Source organism: Ceratosolen solmsi, unplaced genomic scaffold (genome assembly GCF_000503995.2).
Source record: "Ceratosolen solmsi marchali unplaced genomic scaffold, CerSol_1.0 scaffold10, whole genome shotgun sequence".
NCBI classification, from domain to species: domain Eukaryota; kingdom Metazoa; phylum Arthropoda; class Insecta; order Hymenoptera; family Agaonidae; genus Ceratosolen; species Ceratosolen solmsi.
The window spans coordinates 23,148,678-23,172,224 of record NW_011948412.1 but is presented as its reverse complement, the minus strand read 5'-3'; the positions used below and the strand labels follow the sequence as shown (position 1 = coordinate 23,172,224).

Here is a 23,547-nt window from a genome sequence, read left to right as displayed (position 1 = left end):
AGAAATCGAAAAATTTATTAAGTGGAATATTATAAATGGATTACTCTGATGAAACGTAATTACGCGAATTAAATGTGACCTACATAAGTGTCTAGAGACAGCAGGTATTAACATAACTACACTGGAGTACTAATATAACCCAAAATGAAGTCGCATTATAACCACTCATTTATTCAGATTTAACACAAATTTTGTCAATGGATAATAACTCCTCTTCATCTTTAATATGCAGTTTTACAAGAAATGTTACAGGACGAGCTCTGGAGAAATAGTCACTATAGAATTGAACCATACAATAATGTTTATATGAATATAGTATAGATATAATTTTTTAAAACTATCCTTTGATAGTTCTTATCTTAGATTTGTATTCTTTATGGCGTATCAATTGAACGATTATGTATATTTTTCGTAAATTTTATTAAATACTTAACAACATACTGAAATGAGTGAAAAATATTTGATACCAAATACTTCACACATTATTCTAACATATTATAAATAGTCGATTTGTAGTTTCAATAATAATTAAATAGTAAAAACGGCACCTATGAAAAAATCATTTTAAATTCAAAATTTGCAATTAACATTTTATTAATAATAATTATATTATAATAATCAACAATATACAATGAATATAGAATCAATTATTTAAAATTTAACTTAAGTTAAACATATTATAACAATATTATTAAAAATAATATGCTTTACAAATTTTTACCTATTTTATAATTGAGCAATAATTTAAAAAAAATTTACATACGTTATTTTTTTCTTGGTTTACAAAAATATACTAATCCAAATTAAATTATAAAGTAAGAATTAAAAAATATCAATGTTTTTTTACAATTTGTATTATATATTGCGTAAAAGGATTTTTAATTATATCCTTGATGATAGTTGATAAATAGGTCAACCTACATTAGCAAATATATATGTTACGTTATAAATATTTTGGTTAATGAATATTGTAAAAAAACCATCCAAGAAATGAAGAATAAATGAAAAATGGACATATTCGAAGTTTAAGGCAACACTTATGTCTATAAAACATCATACATTATATGCAAGATTGTTTACATACTATACGAATTAACAACTCATAGATAATTGTAAAAGTAGAAAAGTGTTATGAAGTGTTATGAATTATTTTTAAGAGCTGATTTATATTTCAAAAAGTGAATAGGAAATAGTTTTTAATTTATTTTTAAAATTAAGCAGTTTAATTTTTCATGGATTTTTAATACCTTATATGCTATGATACTTTTAAATAGAAAAAATTAAGTCAACAATGATCATTAAAAGGAAGTTTTTATATTTTACATTTAAAAGTTGTGAATAATAATATTTATTTATAATTTAATATATTGCAGCATAGAGGAAATAACATTAATCAATGGAAATAGATGATAGCTTTCGTCAGCTCAGAAGCTTCAGTAAAACGTGAGATTGTATTATTTTTGCTTAGGTAATACCATTTAAAATTTTAACTAACAGTTGAAATATTATTAATAATCCTTATATTATGTTAGAATGTGTTTTTGTTAATGAACGTACTAAAATGCTTAAAAGATGATTGGGGCAAAAAGACATGACTATTTCGATACTACCGTTATTTGTAAAAACTTTTTATTTAAAATTCATACTATAATTATAGCGAAAAATCGAATATACCGCATTATATAAAATATATAAAAAATAACTTTAAGTGTTTATTTATTTTTGAAATTATGAAGTCTAAGATTATCATTTTAATACAAGCATTGGAATAACTATGAAATACATATAAATTTTGTTAAATTTAGATTACTTATTTTTTCGTTTGTAATTTTTCAATACTATTACAATTTTTGTTTCTTTAAAAAATTATAATTAAATTTTTTCTGACAAATTTCAAGACAATAAAAGTATGCTTATAAACAGTATTTTTAATATTTACTATTCTAGATTCAATCATGAATAGTATTACTGAAAATGGGTGTTTAAAATATCAATTTCATTTTTTAATCAACAAGAAATTAAAATTAAATATGTATATGAGATAAGTGAAAAAATAATGCTGATGGAAAGCTAATGATTTATGTATTTTTAAAATAATAACTTCAACGATTGAAGTATTTTATTTTTGTAATTTTATAATTCAAGCACAAAAGAACCACAATATAAAGTGACTAAAAAAATCAAAGAACCAGCAATAAGTATTTTCAGTATGCACATATCCTTCATTATTTAGAAACGCTTATAAAACAAATTCTTTTTAATCTATTATAATTAACAGCAATATTGATTAATTAATGTCATTTAATATTTTATATTAAAATTGAAAACAAAATTTTCTAAATAAATGCTGTATCATTTAACATACTTTGTAAAATGGCTTCAAATATTAATTTGTTAATATATATATATATATATTTTTTTATTGTAGATATTAAAAGAAATATTTAATTACTCCAAAAATGGTCACAGTAAGCAGTAATAGAAAAATAAATTAACTATCATTATTAAATATTAAAATTTGTGTTGATTATATTAATTTTCAAATTGTTCAAATACATTACTTACAATTATATATAACTATATAATTTATTACATATATATTACATATATATTTATTAGGAAATGTCCATGCTCAATAGATATTAATTAAATCATTTGTAATTGTATGTTTATAAAGAAAATTTAGACTATTGAATTTATGTTATGTCAAATGTGATCAGAGTTCTTTCTCATATATATTACATGTCTTTTTATACATAACTTCTACCATCTTCAATGCGTAAATAGATATCAGTGTTTACATATCTATTTATATTCTTCAATAGTTAATTCAATTGTAAAAAAGGTATCCATTAAAATATAAAGGTTATAAGAAAAAAGAAAACATTGTTTTTAGAGATAAACAATTATATTATCTATTCGAAATTCAGTAAATATAATATTGTATAAGATTACAATATTATTATACAAAATATAAATTCGTAGTTACTTTTTCGCTCATCGATAATTGAAAATGTGTAAATTTTCTTCCAAAATAATTTATAAATCTAAAACATTGGTAATTTTACTTTTAAACCTTTTGTTATTTAAAAGTCATATAACAATGGATTAATATGTAGAAATATCACACATTTTAATATATCACTGAAAGTATTGATAAATAAATTATGGACAATTACATACTTAAATAAATTGATCGTTTTTCTAATTGCTACAATTCGTAGTTATAATCTGAAAAAACAAATATATTATTATTATACATTTACATAAAGAAATTGACAAATAAAAATATTTTACGAAAGTTTGCATAAGTATTTTATAATTTTTCATTTACTTTAAATGATAAATAATCATTTTTAGAATTAAATACATAGAAGTAAATACATTACTTTTTATATAAACATTAAAAATTTATTTTTGCAAATGGAATAAACAGTCAAAAATTTTCAACTTTTTGAACCAAACAAGTTTCAAAATTATCTACATTTTACCTACTTTCATTAAGAAAATTTTTCTAATAGACTATTCACATACATAATAATTAATAACTAACGAATAGTAAGCAAAATCGAATAAACTTATTTTGCAAAATAACGGTGGTAAAATGTACTGTATAAAATGAAAACATGAATTGCTGGAATTACAATGAACAAAAAATTAAATGTTCTTTTTGTAAATTACTATAAAGAAGATTTATGTGGTCAAGTTGATAAATTTTTAGTTAAGCAAACTTCCTCTTCAGTATAGCATGTAAGTAATAAATTGTATTTGCAGAGTACCCTAACCACAATGTAACTGTAAACTCTGCCAGCAATGAAAAATCAAACAACCATGTAGAACTGTTCTTGTTTAGTAAGATCAACTTCTTTGATTTTCTGTAGTTGTTTCAATGTTAGTAATTTTAATAATTCTGGAAATGTTTATCATATTTAACAATTAGAACAACTGTTAATAGTCTCTGATATCTTGAGATCGATACGTGATCCAGAAGGATTACCGACGTTATGCAAAAATTGACTGTTTAGGCTCACCATAGCAAATCTCAAAAAGATTAATGTATATTTCAGATACAGTTAATGCAAATAGCCGGGCTGCAAAAAACGCAATCTAGTAACAGTCATTAAGACAATGAAAAATCACAAACATTTATAATTTATATATAATGTTTTTATGGACATATATATTTGTGTTTAGTCGCTTTTATTTTTACGATCATTTTGCACAAATATCCACTTTCATTATTATTTTACATTTATATACAGATTCGTTAATCATTGATTATCTTCGTTAACTTACTCCTCGTTTATTGCTCTTGGAGATGTATATTATGTTACTAATTTATAAATAAAATTGTTTAATGCCTTTGCATCATAATTTTGTTTTTTATATTGTTTCTTATTTATTACTGATTGGTTATATTTAAGACTTCGTTATAAATATTGATTATAACTTTGGATTTACCATTATCATTATCAATTTTTCTTTGGTATTGGTGGAGGAATTAACTTTACACCCTCAAAGTAAGAATGGCCTAGAGCTTGTTTAGCTGTGAACCTCATATTTGGATTGTATGTTAACAATTTCTGTAAAACAGAAGCTATATGATATTTTCTAATATGAATTTCAATCATTTTCAAAGTGTTACAACAAATCAAATATTTGATACTAAAACAAAAGTGTGAACTTTATCTTATTAATAAATTCAATAAACTGTATATGTTTTTGGAATCTATTTTTAACTATTTCATTTATATATAGAAAATGTATTCCAAGGGTAAGAATTTATGAAAAAGTAAAATTTTAAAGAACAAGATTTATAATGTTATTATACTATATATTAACTTACTAAAAATAAATCTTTGGCATTATCATCAAACATAGGAACAACTTCGTCTAGATTACGAGCTTCCCATTGAGGAAACATAGATTTGTAATCTTCAAGTTGTGAAACTCCAGGCCAAATTGATTCATCTGGTGTGCCTAATGTACGGAATATCTTAAATAACTGATCTATTTCTGAATCACCAGGAAATAGAGCTCTTTTTGTAGCCTATATAAATAATAAAATTTCGATTAATTTTTATAAAATATGACAACTTATTTTTATATTTTATTTTTATAATTAATTATAATATAATTAATATTAATAAAATATTAATACAAAATTAATATAAATACTGATTAAACTTTACCTTTTGTAAATTAAGTAACTACTGATTTAACAACTTATAATCAATTTTTTTTAATTGGAATTGTAATATATATTCGTATATTTTTTATTTTTTAATTTTTAATATAATAGAATTGTGGAATACTACGATATTAAGCAAACTAAAATAGTTTCTGACTAACTTATATTTATATTTAACATTACCATTTCAGCAAAAATACACCCAAGACTCCATACATCAACCGCTGTAGAGTATAGTTTTGTACCTAAAAGAATTTCAGGTGGTCTGTACCATAGAGTTACTACTTCATGGGTAAATGTTCTTACTGGAACTCCAAAAGATCTTGCTAATCCAAAATCTGCTAATTTTATATACCCTTCATGATCTACTAAGAGATTTTGTGGTTTCAAATCTCTATGCAATATGCGATTTACATGGCAAAAAGCTACAGCTTTTAACAATTGCCATAAATAACTCTACAAAGTATAATTATATAAAAAAGATTATTAAAAGAGAAATATATTTTAATATTTATAAACATTTTATTTAAGTTTTTAATGCTTTATTTTATTAAATTTCATTAAATTATATTCTATTCATTGTTATAACTTTATAAATAAAAAGGTAAAAAAACTTTTTTTTACCTTAACCAGTGGTGGACTCAATCCAGTTTTCATAGAATCTAATAATTTTTTGAGATCTTGTTGTAAGAATTCAAATACCAAGTATAAGTGTTTTTCTGCTTGAACAACATCAAATAATTGAATAACATTTGGATGTGCAAGTTCTTTTAATAATGATATTTCTCTAATTGCTGTGGAAGGTACACCTTCACTTTCTCTATTTTAAATAAGAATAAATAATTTTATTATTGAATAAAAAGAATTAATAATTTCCTCATGAATCTTCTCATATTTATAAAATAAAATGAATTTGAAAAATAAAAACATTTCTTACAAAATTATTTATATTAATTTCAAGTAATATCAATTTTAAATAATAAATTCAAATTAATGTTACATTGTAAAATTCATAATTATTAAATTTGTTCTCATTAAAATATTAAGCGATAATAAATAAACATAAATGAATATTAATATTTTTTATTTTTATCTATTAATTGTTTACAATTTTCACATATTCAAATTGAATTAAACAAACATTCACTTTTAGAATTCATACCAATAAGCCTAAGAATATAAAAATGGCTTAATAGTAAATAAGCAATTAAGCATTAATTTGATATTTGTTAAGCACCAGGTGAGCAGTGTATAATGGAACAAGCTGAATTATGTGGTGCTACGACTAATTCAATAAAACGTGGCCTCTACAAATTCAGCTGGCACCAATATACAAGTTAGCAAGTAGAAAAGCCAAAAGCCCAGACACTAAAAAAGTTCTTTGATTAAAAATGAACTCAGCCAACTTTACCAACGAACTTTGAAGATCACATTCTTATTTTTTGCCTTGCATAGCTATAACAATAGTTTATGCAACGAAGCTGAAGTAGGACATTCAATTAAAAGGTCATTAACAAATACTTTAATAATTTTTATTTAATAACTTTAGTTTAAGTCAAATATATTATTTATAAGTATACTCTGTCACAATAGCAAAACAATTTTAATACGAATGTTATAAAAAATTTTCATGCTTACTTACGTTTCTAAACGAATTTTTTTAAGGGCGACGAGCTTTCCTGTGATTTTGTCTTTGGCTTTATATACAACTCCATACGTCCCTTCACCGATCTTTTCTATTTTGAAAAAATTATCCATAACCTCCAACAAATTTAATAACTTTGCGCCCTTATTCCAAGCTTAATTTCTACCTTTTATATAAATGTCGCTCCACCGAGCACAACGTGAATTTCAGAAAATTTTATTATTGATAATTAACACTTTATTTTTAGGTATAAACCGTATAAATAAACGATAAAAAGTAATACTTAACGATGATTCTCTTACAAGAATTCTACTGTGGCATTTTTTTGTGTATTTCGCGCGCATTTCTCGCGCGTGTACATATGCATATCCCAATGTTTACTAGAGTACTATTCATTCGATTGTAGTTAACGGATAATTAAGAATGCAATACAATTATTCAATTCGGAAAAATATATTTATTTACTGTCATCGGAACTTCTATAGTAATGTTTTAGATTAACTAGTAAATTATATAAAAAACTAAATGAATTATATTTTATATATACGGTATTTTATACATTTTTATCATGTTCCTGGTTTTATGTTGGTAGCGTAGCAGGTGATTACTAGAGGTTGTCAATAACAAAAATGTATAAAAATAACAAGCTCTTTATGCGCGTATAATTATTAAATTACTATTTTGATGCTTTTAAAATGTCTTGGACAATTAAATCGATAATGTGATATTTTATTTAAATTAACAATTTCATAGAAGTAAAATATTTTTATTATTTAATCTTTATATTTTTTGCTCCAAAAACGTTTAGTTATTTTAATATATAATCTAATATAAAAGGTAAGATGATTTATAATATAATATGATGTTTTCTTTATTAACCTGATACTTCTGATATACTACATCATATTTTTAAATTACATGTAGTATATCATGTAATATATTATAGCTTAATATTATATTACATGATTTGAGATATGTATTTTAAATTATTATAAGCATTAGAGGGATAAGGATATCATAAGCATTAGAACAATGACGTCAAATACAAATATAAAATCACAATGCATTAGATATAACTAGAAACTGTTAATAAGAAAGAAAATCTTTACATATGCTACATTTCAATTATATCATTAATAAAAGAAACTAATAATTGTTTATGTTAACTTATATTTAAATTTCGAAAAATAGTTGCACCTCGTTCCAGTTTAAGTTAATCATTACTTCTTTAATAATATTGAATATATATTATCCATTATACTTTTTAATCAAATTATCATCAAACAAATATATTTTGAATTATATTACGATAATATAAAAAAAAAGCCGTTATAAATAATAGATTAAAAGTTATTAAATAAGTAAATAATGTAGATCTTTAAAAACGAATAAAGATTTTTTAGAAATTCTTTGTTTAAATTCATCCAAATTCTTAGATATGTTTAGAATGCAGCTTGCATATGATGTAATAATGAGAACTGCATATTGTTATTTATAATAAAACCAGATTCATTTTTAAGAAATAATTAATGTATGCTAGTTATATTTCAAACATAAAAGTATGAACAATATTTTCATATACTTAAATTTCTAGGTGTTATTTTTAATATTTGGCAAGTATTTTTGAGGATAACGTTAGAGATAATTTTATAGAGAAATTTATAAAAGTTGTTGACTGACTTGAAAATAATTTATAATTTTTAAAATATTCAATTATTTTCTAAATTTAAATATTTTATGTATTCGACTATATGAAGTGCATTCGTATGAAAACATTTACTACGATTTAATAAAATATTAACGAACATAAACCAACTTAAAGTATTATTTTAAATTGTTCATATTCTTGTATATTTCGAAAATTATATAAATTATTTCATGTATAAAATATTTCAATAGACTTATCTATATAAATGTTATTGATATAAAATATATAACAAAATAATTTCTCTTGCTTTCTTGCTGCTTGTTTGATGAAATGTTGATACTGGATACTTTAATCTGTCGAAGATCAGATTTAATATTGTTAATTACTATTGACGTTTTTTTCACGTTCAATTTGTTTCTTTATTTTGCTCTCCCTGACTTTTCAATTATATATACAGAATAAGCTGTATGTTTGCAGCATTTTTTCTGTAATAGAATGGCGTTATTAGTTATAAATTAACCAATATACATCAGTAGTATTTACATAAATTATATAGTACTTAATTAAATTTATAATCATAACAATAAGATTATATTTACTGTATATTATATTATATATAATATAATATAAATATACTATAATATATTGACTTCATAATAAATAGAAATATGTAAATGCTATGATAAGATTATTGAATTATAATATTTTTAATGTATTATATTAAAGAAAACTTAGTTATTAATTCAAAGTATATTCAAAATATGTGCATTTTTTAGGCATTGACTGCACAAAATTAATTTTTATATGCAGTGTATATTTTATTGACAATATCCGGGATTTATTTTTGGCTATTTGCTACGGTATTTCATCGATTTTTAATTTCAATACTGTTATTTTAATAAAGAATAGTTACAAATTGAAAAATTGAAATTGCAGTGTAAACTAATACATTACTTTAAAAATTTGATATATTTTTAGATGTAGCACAATCCATTTTTTTTTATAATTATAATTTATAAAAGGCTCATTATATAAAATAAATTAACTTCAAATTTTAATTATATTAGAGTATAGTTTTTATATTTGAGTGATTGTCTGTTTGATACAATTTTTAAGCTTGCAAAGTAAATAATTATTACTCAACTATATTCATAAAAATTTTAATTAATAGATTACAGTATCATCAACAATGGAATCCAAAGTTTTGTATTGAAATCCTAATTAATAAAATCTACATCTTTTAAAAATGATATGTATATACTGTATAACATTTATATAAACAAAATATCACATACAGTTTAACATTTTTAAATCCTGAAAAGAAGGTATTGAAATAAAAACTTGAATTAGATAATTATATTTAGAGCTAATATCTCCTAAAAAACCAAGTTTGTATTAAATAATATAGACTTACAGAATTTTCAACATAAAATTAGAAACAAGTTTTTCTATTTTATTATTCACCTTACGAGTATGAAAATTTATAATTTTATACAATAATGAATAATAAATTTAAGATCAAATATGTTAGAATTTTCTGATGATGATTGAAATAACTGTTGATAGTGCAGTTAAAGGAATATGGATAAAAAGTTTTGTAGTTGCAAATATCTAAATTGTACTGATTTTACATAAATATGTACTACCAATTTAAAGCATATGTAATAGTATTCACAAGTAAGCTAACTTAGATTATAATAAAATATATTTTTCTTCAATTTGTATAAAATAAAATCATGTATAATTTGTAAGGTTGTCAATTGCAAAAGATAGTTTTGTTTTTACATAACTGTTAAAGTTATAAACGAATTCAAAGAAGGCAGGAAACAAGTATCTTTCACTTTTCAAATATTTTGGAAATATTTTTAGACAAAAAGATTTTATTCATTTAACTTTTAAATAATTATTTATTTTTAAGAGTTATATGATTTCATTTAGTTATATATTTACTTAGAAGTAATTTGAAAAGTAGATTTAGGAAAAATAGTAAATTTCAATGATATGATCAAGTTAAAATTTTTAATTTTTCAAAGCAACATATGTATGCATATAATATACACGATTTAACTACAATAGCAGAAAATTAGATATTTTTTTTCTATTTTTCTTATTAGAAATAATACATTAATTATATACAAATCACAAATTGTTCATCATACAAGTATTTAATTATATTGATACTTAATTAGTTCTATTGACAGTTGCCTGGATGTAACGTTCAAATGATTAATTTGAGTACAAAATTATTTATTTGATATGTATACACTGTCAATGTCATCAAATGCTTAGTTATATTGCATACAAAATTTATAAATTCACGACAACTAAAGAATAAAATTATATACGTTTAAATATCATACAAACGCTAAATATTTCAATTAAGTCAAAATAATAACTTATTGCATATTAAGTTGATAGCTAGCTCAATGAATAATTTTCAATGATTATAAATTGGGCAATATATATTTAGTTAACTTATTAGCAGTTATTATTATTAGTAAAATATATATCTCTATTAATTTCAAATAAAATTTTGATAATTTTAATATAAAAATATTGCTATTAATTGATATAATTAGATTTATAATTAAAATGTATGAGAAAGATTAAATTACAAAGCATTGTGTAGAGAGTATCAATTGATATTATGCAGTTTTATCATCCTTTAAAAATATCGATCGTATAATTATTATAATTTTTATTTTTTCCCTTAAATCCTAAAGTATTTGTAGTAATGGCTTCATAGTAAATTTGAACTAAGAAGTAGTGATCGACTTAGACGAATGACATCTACAAAGTCAGCAAGATGTAGTAAATATGTAAAAAAAATAGAGTAGAATTAGTTTTTATCTTATTAATTATTAATAAAAAAATTGATATTTTGAGTGTAAAGTGTATATTTAAAATGTTATTGCAATTCGAAAGTTAAAGAAGTAAGTACTACGAAAATATCAATTATTATGTCAATTATTTATAACAATTGTTATTTAAATAAACTATGTGGTTCTATTATTTAAACAATATCGATGATATAACCAATTAGCTATTCAATTAAATTTTGAAATATGATGAAACATCCACTAATTATAATAGAAGCAAATAAAATATGCAAACGCATATTTTTCCAGATATGACCATAATCTTGCTAATACAATACATTTTATTTGCATTTTTAATATTCATTCTGTAATTTTATGTATTCAAGCTCAGTGGGGACGTATAAAAAAGCGTTCAACGCATTTGGTAGCCAGACGTTTCATTAATAGAGCCACAGCGTATGCTTTGACCATGATTATAATACAGATTTACGTTAATTATACAGTTTCCACCTTGCCCTTTCGACGTGACACTCGAGTCTCGTTGTTCTGTCTCTCGGTGAAGGATGTCTCCTCGGAGTATTTTCTTATTAGGATCTCGGGCTCCTCGGGCGACGAAGCTGCCAGGGTACCAACCTCTACGTGTTCAGCCACGCATACGGGCGTCGTGGTTAAAGAGCTTTTGCGCAATCGCATGTCCTCAAGGGGTATCTCCTCGCTTCTCGGTCGTGGCATCTTTGGCGAGCTGTCGCGTATCCTAATGCTAGCCTCTTGGCATTTAACGCTCGGGCTACCTTCTAGGCGCTTAGTGCCCGATTTGATAAGGCTATCACGGCGCATCTGGGCAGCGAAGCCCGGTACCTTATTCACAGTGAACATCCGCTGCTGATCTTTCGGTCTTTGACCTCGACCGACCATACCTGTAAGCAAGATATTTTATGAATACGAAACTGTTTATTTAAGGATGCACTTCTCATTATATGTTTCTTTATAGCAATGGCATAATAATATTCAAGAAAATTAAATCTAATTTAACCAAGTCCAAATATTATAAGATCAATATATATTTTATTTAAATGTTAATATTTTTTAATACTTTTTTCAATATTATTAAAGGTATTTTTAATGTGACAAAACAAAAATGAAAGGACAAAAATGAAACGAAGGAAAATAAAAACGTTTTCGGTTAACAAATGTAATACATTGAAAGAATTTTATATTATAAGTATTAAAGTAATTAGCAATATTGTTTACGGTCATTACGGAATCCCATTAAAGCATAATTTGGAGGTGTTGAGCAGTGAGGAGTAGCTGTCGGAATATCAAGCAATCTAGCTATTTGATTCATCTTTTTTTGTCTTGCTTTTATTCTTCCTTTTGTTAATCTGTAAATATACCAACTGAATTATATAGAAAATATGGAAATAATAATTAATTTCATTAATAATTCTACTTAGTTTAATAATCATAATTTATAACATATTGAAGTTCATAGATAAAGTACGTAATTACAAATCAAGTATAGGTAAAGACTGAACTCATGAAAAGTTTACAGAAGTGAAAATTCAAAATATTCTCACGAATTTTTAATGAATACCGGTTATAAAATGCGTTTAAAAATATTTAAATTATTAAATAAGATTTAATTAGATAGATTTAAATTTGATTTTAAATTAAAATTTTTATTTAAAATATTATTTTCAAATAACATATTAGCTAAGCTTGTATTTATTAAATTAATTGAAATTAAAATTTGTTTTAAAAAATACTCATGACTTTGAATTATTTTTATTTTAAAAAATGAAAAGCTCAAATAATTTTAGATGTTTATAAAAATAGTAAATACAAGATCTAGAAAAATGAATTTTACCTTTGTTTTGCTGCCATACAACGAATATGATCTTCAAATATAAATTTTGCAGAAAGTAAAGGTATTCTATTACTTGTGCTACAGCTCAATGGTTTATGAATAGTTAAATGTAGACACCGAGAATCATCTTTATCACCGGCAACTTCGATGTCTTGCAGAAAACCAACAAATTTCGCTACTCCCCAGCCAAGTTTTCGTGTATCCGGTTCGACGAGAATTAATTGTATACAGTCAATAACTAAAAACCTTTTTATTTTTTGCCCATCTTTCCATACAACTCTACATGCAATAAGGTCACTATTATCTGAAAAACCAATATTACCATCGATTTAGTTAAATAAATTAAAAAATATATTATTTATGCATACACGATTTCAATACATACTTAAATCAAGAACATTATTAACTTGAACACAACTACTGGGATTTGTTAAAGGTAACTGAGTTTCGATTTCGTTATTCAATGTTAGAGATAGCTCTCGTATAAAAAAGAATACTCTAATAGCCCGGCGAGCTCTTTCAACCTGAATAAAATGTTTAAACATTTGTTAGATATTTACAAGTGATTTAAAATAAAAAAAAATATGTTAGACACTATCATACATATACGTTTATTAATACTAAAATCACTTTGACTTATAAATATATATTAAATGTGATTTGCTTTTAAGGAAATTAAAATAGTAGAAAGAAAATTACTTCTCCACAAGGAAGCCTTTTACTGAATTCAATGCCTGTCATTGGTGTTCCAGTAGGAGGCAGTAAAATATTGCTATCCATCATAAGCCATTCTACTTTTAATGGCTTCTTTTGTATTTCACTATATTCATCTTCAAACATATCCAAAAAAATATCTTCACCCTGTAAATAAACATTTTTGTAAATTAATATTAATCGAAATATAACATTAATGTGTTTTAAAACATGCAACATGCATTTAAAAATTTAGTAATCCCAATTTTCCATTTTTTGACCTTATAAAAATTTCGAAGAAGTGTAGTACTCTGTTCCTTTGCTGCTTCTACTGCTGCTAAATGGTAATCTTGTAACAACACTTCATTTTCGGAAATCACTAATTGTATTAGTAATTTTGTTGCTAATTCCAATGTGACAAGTCGTACTTTTGCATCTAATAAAAAAAAAAAAAATAATAAAAAAAATTAATTTCATACACCTTCCACAATGCTAAAAGGAATAAATCTTACTAATTTGACAACTCAATGTTATAATATGGATGATTCGGTTGATCAAAGTTTCGTTGTAAAGATTTTTTATAGAAACTTTTAAAGGAGCTAAAACTAGATCCATAGTTTCTGGATCGATACCCTAAAAAATAAGTTTATACAGTTAAGATATAAAATGTATTAAAAAGTCAATTATATTTATTAAAAAGTTTATTAATTATAATTAATTAACTATAATTACTATTATAGTTATGCTTATAATTAATTAAGATAAAACATAAATAAAAAATTAAAAATGTATAAAATTAAAAATTAGTTAATACTTTAAAATTGTTATTATTCTATGCATTAATAATTATTATAACTTTAAAAAATAAATAGGAATTAATAATAAGGAATTAGTCACCTGATTATTGGCTAGAGCATATAAAAGACATAAAGCAAATAGAGCAGCATAATCATTTTCTGTGCAATACAATGAATTTAAAATAGTTTCAAGAAAAGGTTTGTTTGATAAAGAATCTTGTTCTATTGTATTTCCTGTTGCTTCTGAAGTTAGAGGATTTTCAAGAGCTAATCTCTGTTCTTTTTCTTCATCAGTCACACTTAAATATTTAATTTCTTCTATTGTTTCATTTGCAACATCAACTTTGTCAAATTCAGTTTTTACAGAATTAGATTCAGTTATATATGTACTTGATTTAATTGATTTATCTTTTTCCATACTATACCAATTTTTTTTGTCTTTATCTACAGCTTCATTATTTACTAGTTCATTATTTTTTAATTCTTTTCTCTTTGATATTATTTTTTCTTCACTTTTCTCTGCAACATTTTCTAATTTTGATGATTCATTTAAATTTTCTAGTGACTTATCTAAGCTTTCTTTAGGTGGTGAAAAAGCAACGGTTGTATTTGAAATTATATCTTCATATTGTTTTAAAACTTGACTAGCACCATTTTTAATAATGTCTATATTTGATTTTAGAATCACTGCTGCGAGAGTTCTGACTAATGGACCATGAGGAACAATTAAAAATACTTGAGATAGTAGGAAAAGAGCTACTACTGTGCTAACATATTTGCGTTCTTCCTATGAAAAATAAAAACTATTACAATATGATTTTATTAATTATTCGAACTTATAGATTAATATAATTATTTTAAAAAGAATATAAGTATTTTTTATTACATAATATGTTAAAACATATTAAGGCTAATATATATTCTATATAATTACTTGATTCTGGCACAATAAATCTTTTCTTCTTGTCAATGAATACACATATAAAGGAACTAAAAGTTTGTGCAATAAATGTTCTGATAAAACTTTATTTAAATCTTCTATATTCAGGCAAAGAATATCATTTAAATAATGTAAATGATCCAAATGTTCTGCTACCAAGTCTGATAATCTATTTTGACTTTGATGACTAAAAAATCAAGTCATTATTGTAATTAAAATTGTATTTTACTATTTTTTTTATTCAATACTATAAACTTCATATTATAAAAAATATTATAATAAAAAATAATATTATAACAATTCAACATTATAAAAAATTTCTATTTTTACTTTATAAATAAAATACAATACTGCAGTGTCTAATAAAAATACTCTAAAATACTTTAAAAAAATTGTTTTTATTTAATACTTACTCTGCATCATTTCTAACACATATATCTAGTTCAATAATATGATTTCCAATAAACCAAACTAGATTACTGAAATATGGAGCAGCAGTTCTGTCTCGAATAAATGTGAGCATAGATGCATCTTCTACACGATAAACATTTAATGTTAGTGTTCTTACAGCAATACGAACCATGCCCTCAGAATGATTAAAAAATTTAATTGCCTCAGTGTAGAGAGGGAAATCATTTGTATGCTAAATAAAAAATTAAATCGATAATTATTTCTATACATACAGATATTTAATACTTAAAAATTGAAGAATGCAACATAAAAAATGAAAAACTGCAAATAAATTATATCAAGCATAATAAAACAAAATGGAACATACTAACATGCTCATGATACTTATACAAATATTTACAAATCAAATTAAAAACATGCAAATGTGAAAAATTTATGCATTAAAATATAAATGAAACATTCAGTATAATATACCTCGTTTACCTCATTATAGAAAAAATGAATTGTATGAGCATTCAGCTTCAAACTTAATGTTTTTAAAAAACTTATATAGTAAGCCATGACTTCTTCATCACTAAAATCAAATTTGTGCACTATTATACTATTCACATGATTATTACTTAATAGATAGTCTGAAACATAAAAAATCATTTCAGTAACGTTTATTGATTTTGTTATTTTATAATCGATTTACATACATAATGAGGTTTCATTACGAATATTTTCAAATAAGATATTAAGCGTTTGAAGTAATTGAACACATACATAACTTCCACATTTTTGTTTCATTATTCTTAAAAAAAAGGATAACATATTTTTCTCAAGAAAAAAGCTGCAAATTTCAAATATAGTAAAATTACTAAAATATTCTTAGAAAAATATTAACATCCATAAGTATAAATTTATGATAATTAGCAATATATACATATAAAAATTAATACTAATTAAAATATTGTTATAATTATTTATTTTTTGTTTTTATTAATTTTAAATAATTTTGCTGTTTATACAGAATTTTTATGAGAAAATTGTTGTTTCTTACAACACATACCATACCTAGTAAAATTATTTTTTCATTTTTGAACTTTTATAATAGAAACTATAAAAATATAAATTTTTTAAATAACAAACTCATCTTTATTGAATTTATAAATAAATTGTACATTAAAACATTAATTTTTCTCACTCAAAAACACTGCTGTCATTTTGGTCACCCCAAATTAATATTTCTGCAATAGATCTTAAAGTTTCAACCAATAAACCTCTGTTATTCTCTGAAACTGTTTGATTTTTTGACAAAACATTGTACAGATATCTGTAAGAAACAATACATAGAAAAATTGATTTTAAAATTGAAAATATCATTATTTTGTTAATTAGAAGAATAAATCATATTGTTAAACAAAAAAATATGTATGATTCAATAAATATTTTAATTAAAAATTTTATCTAAGAGTCATTATTATTAATAACAAATACTTACAAAATTTAGAAATATAAAGTTATTATCTTAAACACAATTTTTTAATAATTATTATATAATACAAATATTAACTTAAATAACTAATTGATAATAAAAATAATTATTAATTACTTTGTTGGTTGCATTTAGCATAAAGAGTTAATGAATTATAAATAAACCTTAACTTTTTCAATTAATTAGTAATAAAGTAAAAATTTTGAAGATCTACAATTCTTTTATATACATACTTAAGATGTTCCAAAGAATGGGGATTTTTTGGCTTCCAAAGTCCACCTCCAAACCAGCTGCGACTACGAAACATTTTCAGTTGGTTGTTCTTAAAGATCGAACTTATTAAAATCCATAATTTATTCCATTTAAAATTCTTATTTACTACAATAATAAATGATACTTAGGTTAAAATTGTCCCAGCTGATTTTTAATTAAGTTTTATTACTGAAGAACAGCAGAAATTCGTGTCATCTTGACCACCTCATTTTTCTGGATTAAGAATAAATTTGTTCATTGAATTATTGTGAGCGCTATTATCGGTACATTAAAACGGAAAATAAAATAGACACTGTATCCATTGCAAGCTATTTAATGCAAACTATTTGATACTTCCACTTACTATTTATACATACGTGTCACTACACTTATGCCAATGTACATCACACTGCGTATATAAATAAAAAAAAAGATTAGGTTAGGTCACTTCATAAGGTTAAATTTGATTTATATTTGTTAAACATAATCCACGTTTGTATCCTTGTTGGTTATTTCGTGAATCATTGGGGATCGTTACAATAATAAATATGATGTATCAAATCAATTTTGTAATTACAATACGAAGTATCCCAAAATCTGATAAAGTCTAAAACTTGGTTTTTCGTAAATCTGAATAGGCATTGAATTTTCAATGAAAAATAATGTATTAATGAATTTTTTAATAAGTACCATCTTTCATTTGTTTATTATTAGGAGATATTCACAATATTCTTGCTGTATATGTATTCCATATAATGAAATGTATGGAATGTAATAGAAAATCTATTATTTAAAATGTGTAAATGTCTAATTATAACATTATTTATTGCTTAAATGTTTAGATAAATTATTTGTTTTTTGATAAATTTCTGTGATACCAAAAATTTGAAAACATGAGAGTATTAGAGCTCTATAGTGGAATTGGTGGAATGCATTATGCTTTACGTGGTAAGAATTTAGAAATATTAATTATATTTTTTTATGAATCGAATATATTTAGTTTGAATAAAATTAAGTATTCTAAATTTTTTAAATATAAAGTATGTATAATAGGCTTGTGTGCAAAATTGTTTTAATTATCGTATATTATGCTAATTAAATTTTTTATCTTCCAGAGAGTACAGTTCAAGGTATTGTTGTGACATCGATAGATATAAATACTACTGCTAATAATGTCTACAAGCATAATTTCTCAAAAACAAAAAATATCAGTTGTAATATCGAATCTTTTAATATAAGTGAAATTATAAGATTGAATATTGACTGTATTCTTATGAGCCCACCTTGTCAACCTTTTACAAGAGTTGGTTTAAAAAAAGATACAGTTGATAAAAGGTGTTCCTCATTATTATATGTACTAAAACTTATTCCTCAAATTAAAACTTTAAAATACATTCTTTTGGAAAATGTGAAAGGATTTGAATATTCTCATGCAAGAAATGAAGTTATATCCAGTTTAAATAAGTCAGAATTTAACTATAGAGAATTTATACTTAGTCCATGTCAATTTGGCATTCCAAATTCAAGGCATAGGTACTACTTGATTGCAAAGAAAAAAGGATTAAAATTTATTTTTAATGATTCTAGCTTATTAACTTCTATTTCAGAAGAAATTTTAGAATTTTTACCAGAGAAAATATATAAATTATTACCAGTTGAAAATAGAACATTGAACTCCAGAAATAAAATACCATGTTTTAAGATTAAACATATTTTAGAAGAAGATGTTGATACACAGTACTTGATTCCTAAAAATATTCTATTAAAGCGAGGCAGTATTTTAGATGTAAGAACTCCAGAGTCAAATGGATCTTGTTGTTTTACAAAAGCTTATAGTCATTATGTCGAAGGTACAGGTTCTGTAATATCTCTGTCTCCAAACTTTGAAATTTTAAAAGAATTTGGTAAAAATGTAGAAATAGTTGAAGATAAGGCAAAAGCTTTAATTGATTTAAAATTACGATACTTTACACCTAAAGAAATATCTAGACTTATGTGTTTTCCAGAAGATTTTGAATTTCCAAATGATTTATCCAATAAACAAAAATATAGATTGTTAGGTAATTCGATAAATGTTTTTGTGGTTAGTCAATTAATATATTTATTATATTATGAAGGTTTTGTATAATTAACTTAATATTTAATTACTAAAGCACTTTTTATAAGCTGTTTGTAAAATTAAAATAAAATACAATCAACTTTTTTATAAAATCTTATTTAATATTTGTTTTTTGTCTAGATCAAATATTATTGTTTATAATATAAATAAATATTAAAAAAATATATATATACACAAATATATAGATTACAGAAATTACTAATACTAAATTACTTTCAGAAAAGTTAAGATATAATTCAAATAATAAGTTTACATAGTTTCAAGTTCTGGAGGAATATGAATTTTTTTTTCAACAGCAAATTTTTTTAGAGCCATATATTTTGAATGCCAAGATTCTATTTCATCTCTCATTCTATTATTATCATCTTGCATAGCTTCCATATCCCTATATTCTTGGGTTTTTTCTGATTCTAATTCATCCTTCTGTTCAATTCGCTTTATCCGACAACTTGCAGCATAACCACGATTCTTGAGTGTACGTCGTCTTTGTTTCATACGTACAATTTCTTCTCGAGATAAACTGCGAAGTTTGAGTTGTCTATTTAGGTCTCTTACTGAAATTGTAACAAGTTCATCATCGCTTATATCTAAACAAGGTCCTGGAGATAAAGGATCCTGTAATTAGAAAAGTGAGTTTATAATAAATTAAACAATAATAGTGATTATTTTATAAAAGAATGTGGCTAGTTATATATTATATAACTAATTATATAACAAATAGTCAAAAAAAGATTAAAAAAAATTTTTTCATGCATTCAGGTAATATATTGGCGATGCAGTATTGCTTCTGAATATTTATTATATTCAACTTGTATTAATAAATTGGAAACATTAATAAATTACAAATATCCGAGTTTAACAAAATATAAAATTTACCATTTTCATAGATCTTTTTCCATCCATAACTTCATTACCCAGAAGAGTTCGACGCTACAGAAGCTGAGCTTGGATTGTTTGTTTCTGCGTTTTATGCTTTCCAAATAAATTTGCTTAGTCATGTTTGAATCTCGTTACTGTTCGCCCGATCCTTCACTCGCTCATTCACCATTAAGGTTAGGTATTAACATTTCGAAAAACATTGTGTATTGAAGTAAATTTTTTAAATGTCTCTTTAATGATTTCCTTATATAAAATTTAATAGAATTAATTGTATTATTATAAACGTATTGTTATTTAAAAATAATATTTTACTTTAAAATATACAATACAATAAATTAAAGTAATTAACATTTATTATAGACTAGGCAGGCGTAAGGATACATATCGGATGTATTTAAGCATTCCAGGGCAAATATATATGTATATATATATATATATATATATATATATATATATATGCGTATTCCTATTTTTAATGTGTTCCTTTTATCAACTGTGCATAGATTGGAATTTATTTTTAAGAACGCGATATAATATGCATATGTAAATTAATAAAAAACATGGACATTTTAGACACGATAAAAAATAATTGTTACCGTTTGCGTAAATTTGACCTATATTTCTATATTTTACGATAATATTATTTACTTGTAATCTTTAATCTATTGATATCTTTAATAATCTAAATATAGACTTTTAGTTTAAAGTAGTTCTTATTAATGATTTTTAATTATTGTCATTTTTTTATTGTAAATAGAATAAAAATCGATGATCGTATTAGAGCTAGAGCCTTATATGCTCAATAGCAATAAAAATTAAAAGAATTTTATATTAGTTATATTTTTGCATTTACTTCTTAAAACACGATTTACATAATCCCTATAACATCGTAATATTAAAGTCAAATTATAAATAGTTCAATAGTAAATTATTACATGAGTATGCCCTTTATATTTATACATTCATTTTCGAGAAATCTTTCACAAATTTAATATAAAAATTACACATAATGCGTATCACTAAATACTTATTTTTATTTTTGAAAATATTAACAACATATATATATATGTAAAAAAATTCCATTGAAACTCTAATAGCTACATTTATATTATAATTAAATATAAAGAAGTTTCATTTAAATTAATTTTATTTTTATATAAAATAACTTGCATTATGAATGAATATATATTCATCGAAAATTAGAATTTATAAATACTTACATTAAAAATCAATATTTAACAGAAATATACTTAAATATCTGGATCGATCGTTTTCGTTCAAATATAAATGGGTTTCTATAAATATTAAATATTAAAAAATATAAATTAATTTATCTATTATTTTTGTAACTTATTATTAAATATTTAATGTAAATAATTGTTTACAAATTAAATTGTCTATTATTTCAAATTACATAGTTTTATTATTAAAAATGCACATTATTCATAAAAAGAGAATTAAAAAATTTAAACTAATCATCATACGTTAAACTAATACGTTTAACATTGAAATTAGGGAAGTCAAACCTTCTTTGATTTTCTTACAAATTTAAAAATATATCGATGTCATAAATAGGAAAATAACATTCAATTTAAACGTGGTTGTAAGAGGTGATAAAAGTAAGTAAATTTCTTGTAGAATATATATTGATGAATTAATTAAAAATAACAATGTTTGCAGAAAATACGTTAATGATAATTTAAACTGCAACAAGTTCATTCCAAATACTCAAAATCTAAAAGAAATATTTCAATCAAATTACCTCAATTTTTGCGGTAGTAAAATCAAAAAGAATATAATCCAGTTTTATAATGTTGATTTTATATTTTATTTTTTATATAATGAATTTTATAATACGTATTCTTTGACAATATGTTACAAGAATAATTTTAGAAATATAAACAATCAAAATATATTCTACTAGTCATAAATAAATTAATCACATTGAATAATTATTATTAGAATGCATTAGTTTTATTTTGCTCAATTATAATACATTTTAAAATAAAAATATTTACGAAGCCCACTTTATAATTTTATCTTAATTTTCAATTTTAATTGTTTTATGTGCAATTATGAATCATAAATTTTGGAATTCTAAAGTAATTATTTAGTTATTAATTTTTATATCAAATATAAAATTAATTAATATAACACATCATAATATCAATGGTTTAATTAAAAATTAGGAACTACTGAAAATATGAATTTGATAAATAAAATTAAAAATACTATTTTGCAATACCCAATAATATCAGAAATGATTTCATGCAATTTTCTGGTACATTTAATTTCATTTTACGTGCAAAAATGAATTTAGATAAAAATTTATAAAGGATGATTTATAAATTTTGCACATAAATACTAAAATATTAAAGTCCTAAAATACATTATAAATGAAAATATATTGTATTTATTATAAAATCCAAACAAATTATTTATATGATGAAATATTTTATTATTGTGTTGTATGTAATAAATTTAATTTTATAACTCCACTTTCCCTTTAATTGAACACTTGTATACATCATTTTCTATCTATAAATTCCTATAAATTTATTTATTGGAATTTTATTTTTGAATTATTAATTACAGTAAGCAATTATATTTTAGAATTTTATAAATCTTCTATTTAATAACTGTATATATTATGTTTATGATTTTAATAATTATTATTTATAGTAATTGTCTATCTAAATATTAGGTTTTTTGAAAAATTGTTCCTTGAATAATCGATTCAAGATTTATCATTTCTCCGTACCTCAATTAACTAAATAATGCTCTTTGTAATTTGTTATTATTTAAATAA

The 23,547-nt window shown here is 23.0% G+C and overlaps 4 protein-coding genes across 4 annotated transcripts; 1 reads left to right on the top strand and 3 right to left on the bottom strand.

The window, feature by feature from the left end:
- Positions 1–4,203: 4,203 nt before the first annotated feature.
- Positions 4,204–7,238, bottom strand: LOC105362512 (Cyclin-dependent kinase 2). The gene is made up of 5 exons (XM_011499976.1): positions 6,834–7,238; positions 5,816–6,011; positions 5,375–5,647; positions 4,847–5,050; positions 4,204–4,583 (listed from the first exon to the last, which is right to left on the bottom strand). Exons 1-5 carry the CDS (start codon positions 6,947–6,949, stop codon positions 4,473–4,475), a joined length of 900 nt encoding a protein of 299 aa, XP_011498278.1. The 5' UTR covers positions 6,950–7,238; the 3' UTR covers positions 4,204–4,472.
- A 4,332-nt stretch (positions 7,239–11,570) lies between these two features.
- On the bottom strand, positions 11,571–17,854 carry ema (C-type lectin domain containing ema). Its single transcript, XM_011499965.1, has 15 exons — positions 17,722–17,854; positions 17,198–17,326; positions 16,710–16,843; positions 16,486–16,643; positions 16,014–16,243; positions 15,595–15,787; positions 15,174–15,447; positions 14,761–15,110; positions 14,376–14,496; positions 14,145–14,299; positions 13,870–14,031; positions 13,556–13,694; positions 13,171–13,474; positions 12,555–12,685; positions 11,571–12,220 (listed from the first exon to the last, which is right to left on the bottom strand). Exons 1-15 carry the CDS (start codon positions 17,793–17,795, stop codon positions 11,799–11,801), a joined length of 2,976 nt encoding a protein of 991 aa, XP_011498267.1. The 5' UTR covers positions 17,796–17,854; the 3' UTR covers positions 11,571–11,798.
- Positions 17,855–18,583: 729 nt separating this feature from the next.
- On the top strand, positions 18,584–19,850 carry Mt2 (tRNA (cytosine(38)-C(5))-methyltransferase; the record flags this gene model as incomplete). Its single annotated transcript, XM_011504531.1, has 2 exons — positions 18,584–18,688; positions 18,856–19,850. Coding segments are annotated over exons 1-2 (1,050 nt in total), but the record flags the coding sequence as incomplete, so codon positions are not given.
- A 218-nt stretch (positions 19,851–20,068) lies between these two features.
- On the bottom strand, positions 20,069–20,965 carry maf-S (MAF bZIP transcription factor K). The gene is made up of 2 exons (XM_011499953.1): positions 20,736–20,965; positions 20,069–20,474 (listed from the first exon to the last, which is right to left on the bottom strand). The coding sequence occupies exons 1-2, from the start codon at positions 20,760–20,762 to the stop codon at positions 20,109–20,111; spliced, it is 393 nt and encodes a 130-aa protein (XP_011498255.1). The 5' UTR covers positions 20,763–20,965; the 3' UTR covers positions 20,069–20,108.
- Positions 20,966–23,547: the final 2,582 nt, after the last annotated feature.

Coding starts and splice junctions, on each gene's coding strand:
- LOC105362512 (XM_011499976.1), bottom strand. CDS start 6,949: ATGGATAATTTTTTCAAAATAGAAAAGATCGGTGAAGGGACGTATGGA. Junction 6,012..6,833: donor AAAAAAATTCGTTTAGAAAC/GTAAGTAAGCAT, acceptor TATTTAAAATAG/AGAAAGTGAAGGTGTACCTT. Junction 4,584..4,846: donor ATGCCAAAGATTTATTTTTA/GTAAGTTAATAT, acceptor TCTGTTTTACAG/AAATTGTTAACATACAATCC.
- maf-S (XM_011499953.1), bottom strand. CDS start 20,762: ATGGATGGAAAAAGATCTATGAAAATG. Junction 20,475..20,735: donor GAAAAAGATCTATGAAAATG/GTAAATTTTATA, acceptor TTCTAATTACAG/GATCCTTTATCTCCAGGACC.
- ema (XM_011499965.1), bottom strand. CDS start 17,795: ATGTTTCGTAGTCGCAGCTGGTTTGGAGGTGGACTTTGGAAGCCAAAA. Junction 15,111..15,173: donor AGAAAATGTTGCAGAGAAAA/GTGAAGAAAAAA, acceptor TAAATAATGAAG/CTGTAGATAAAGACAAAAAA. Junction 13,695..13,869: donor AAAGGCTTCCTTGTGGAGAA/GTAATTTTCTTT, acceptor CATTTTATTCAG/GTTGAAAGAGCTCGCCGGGC.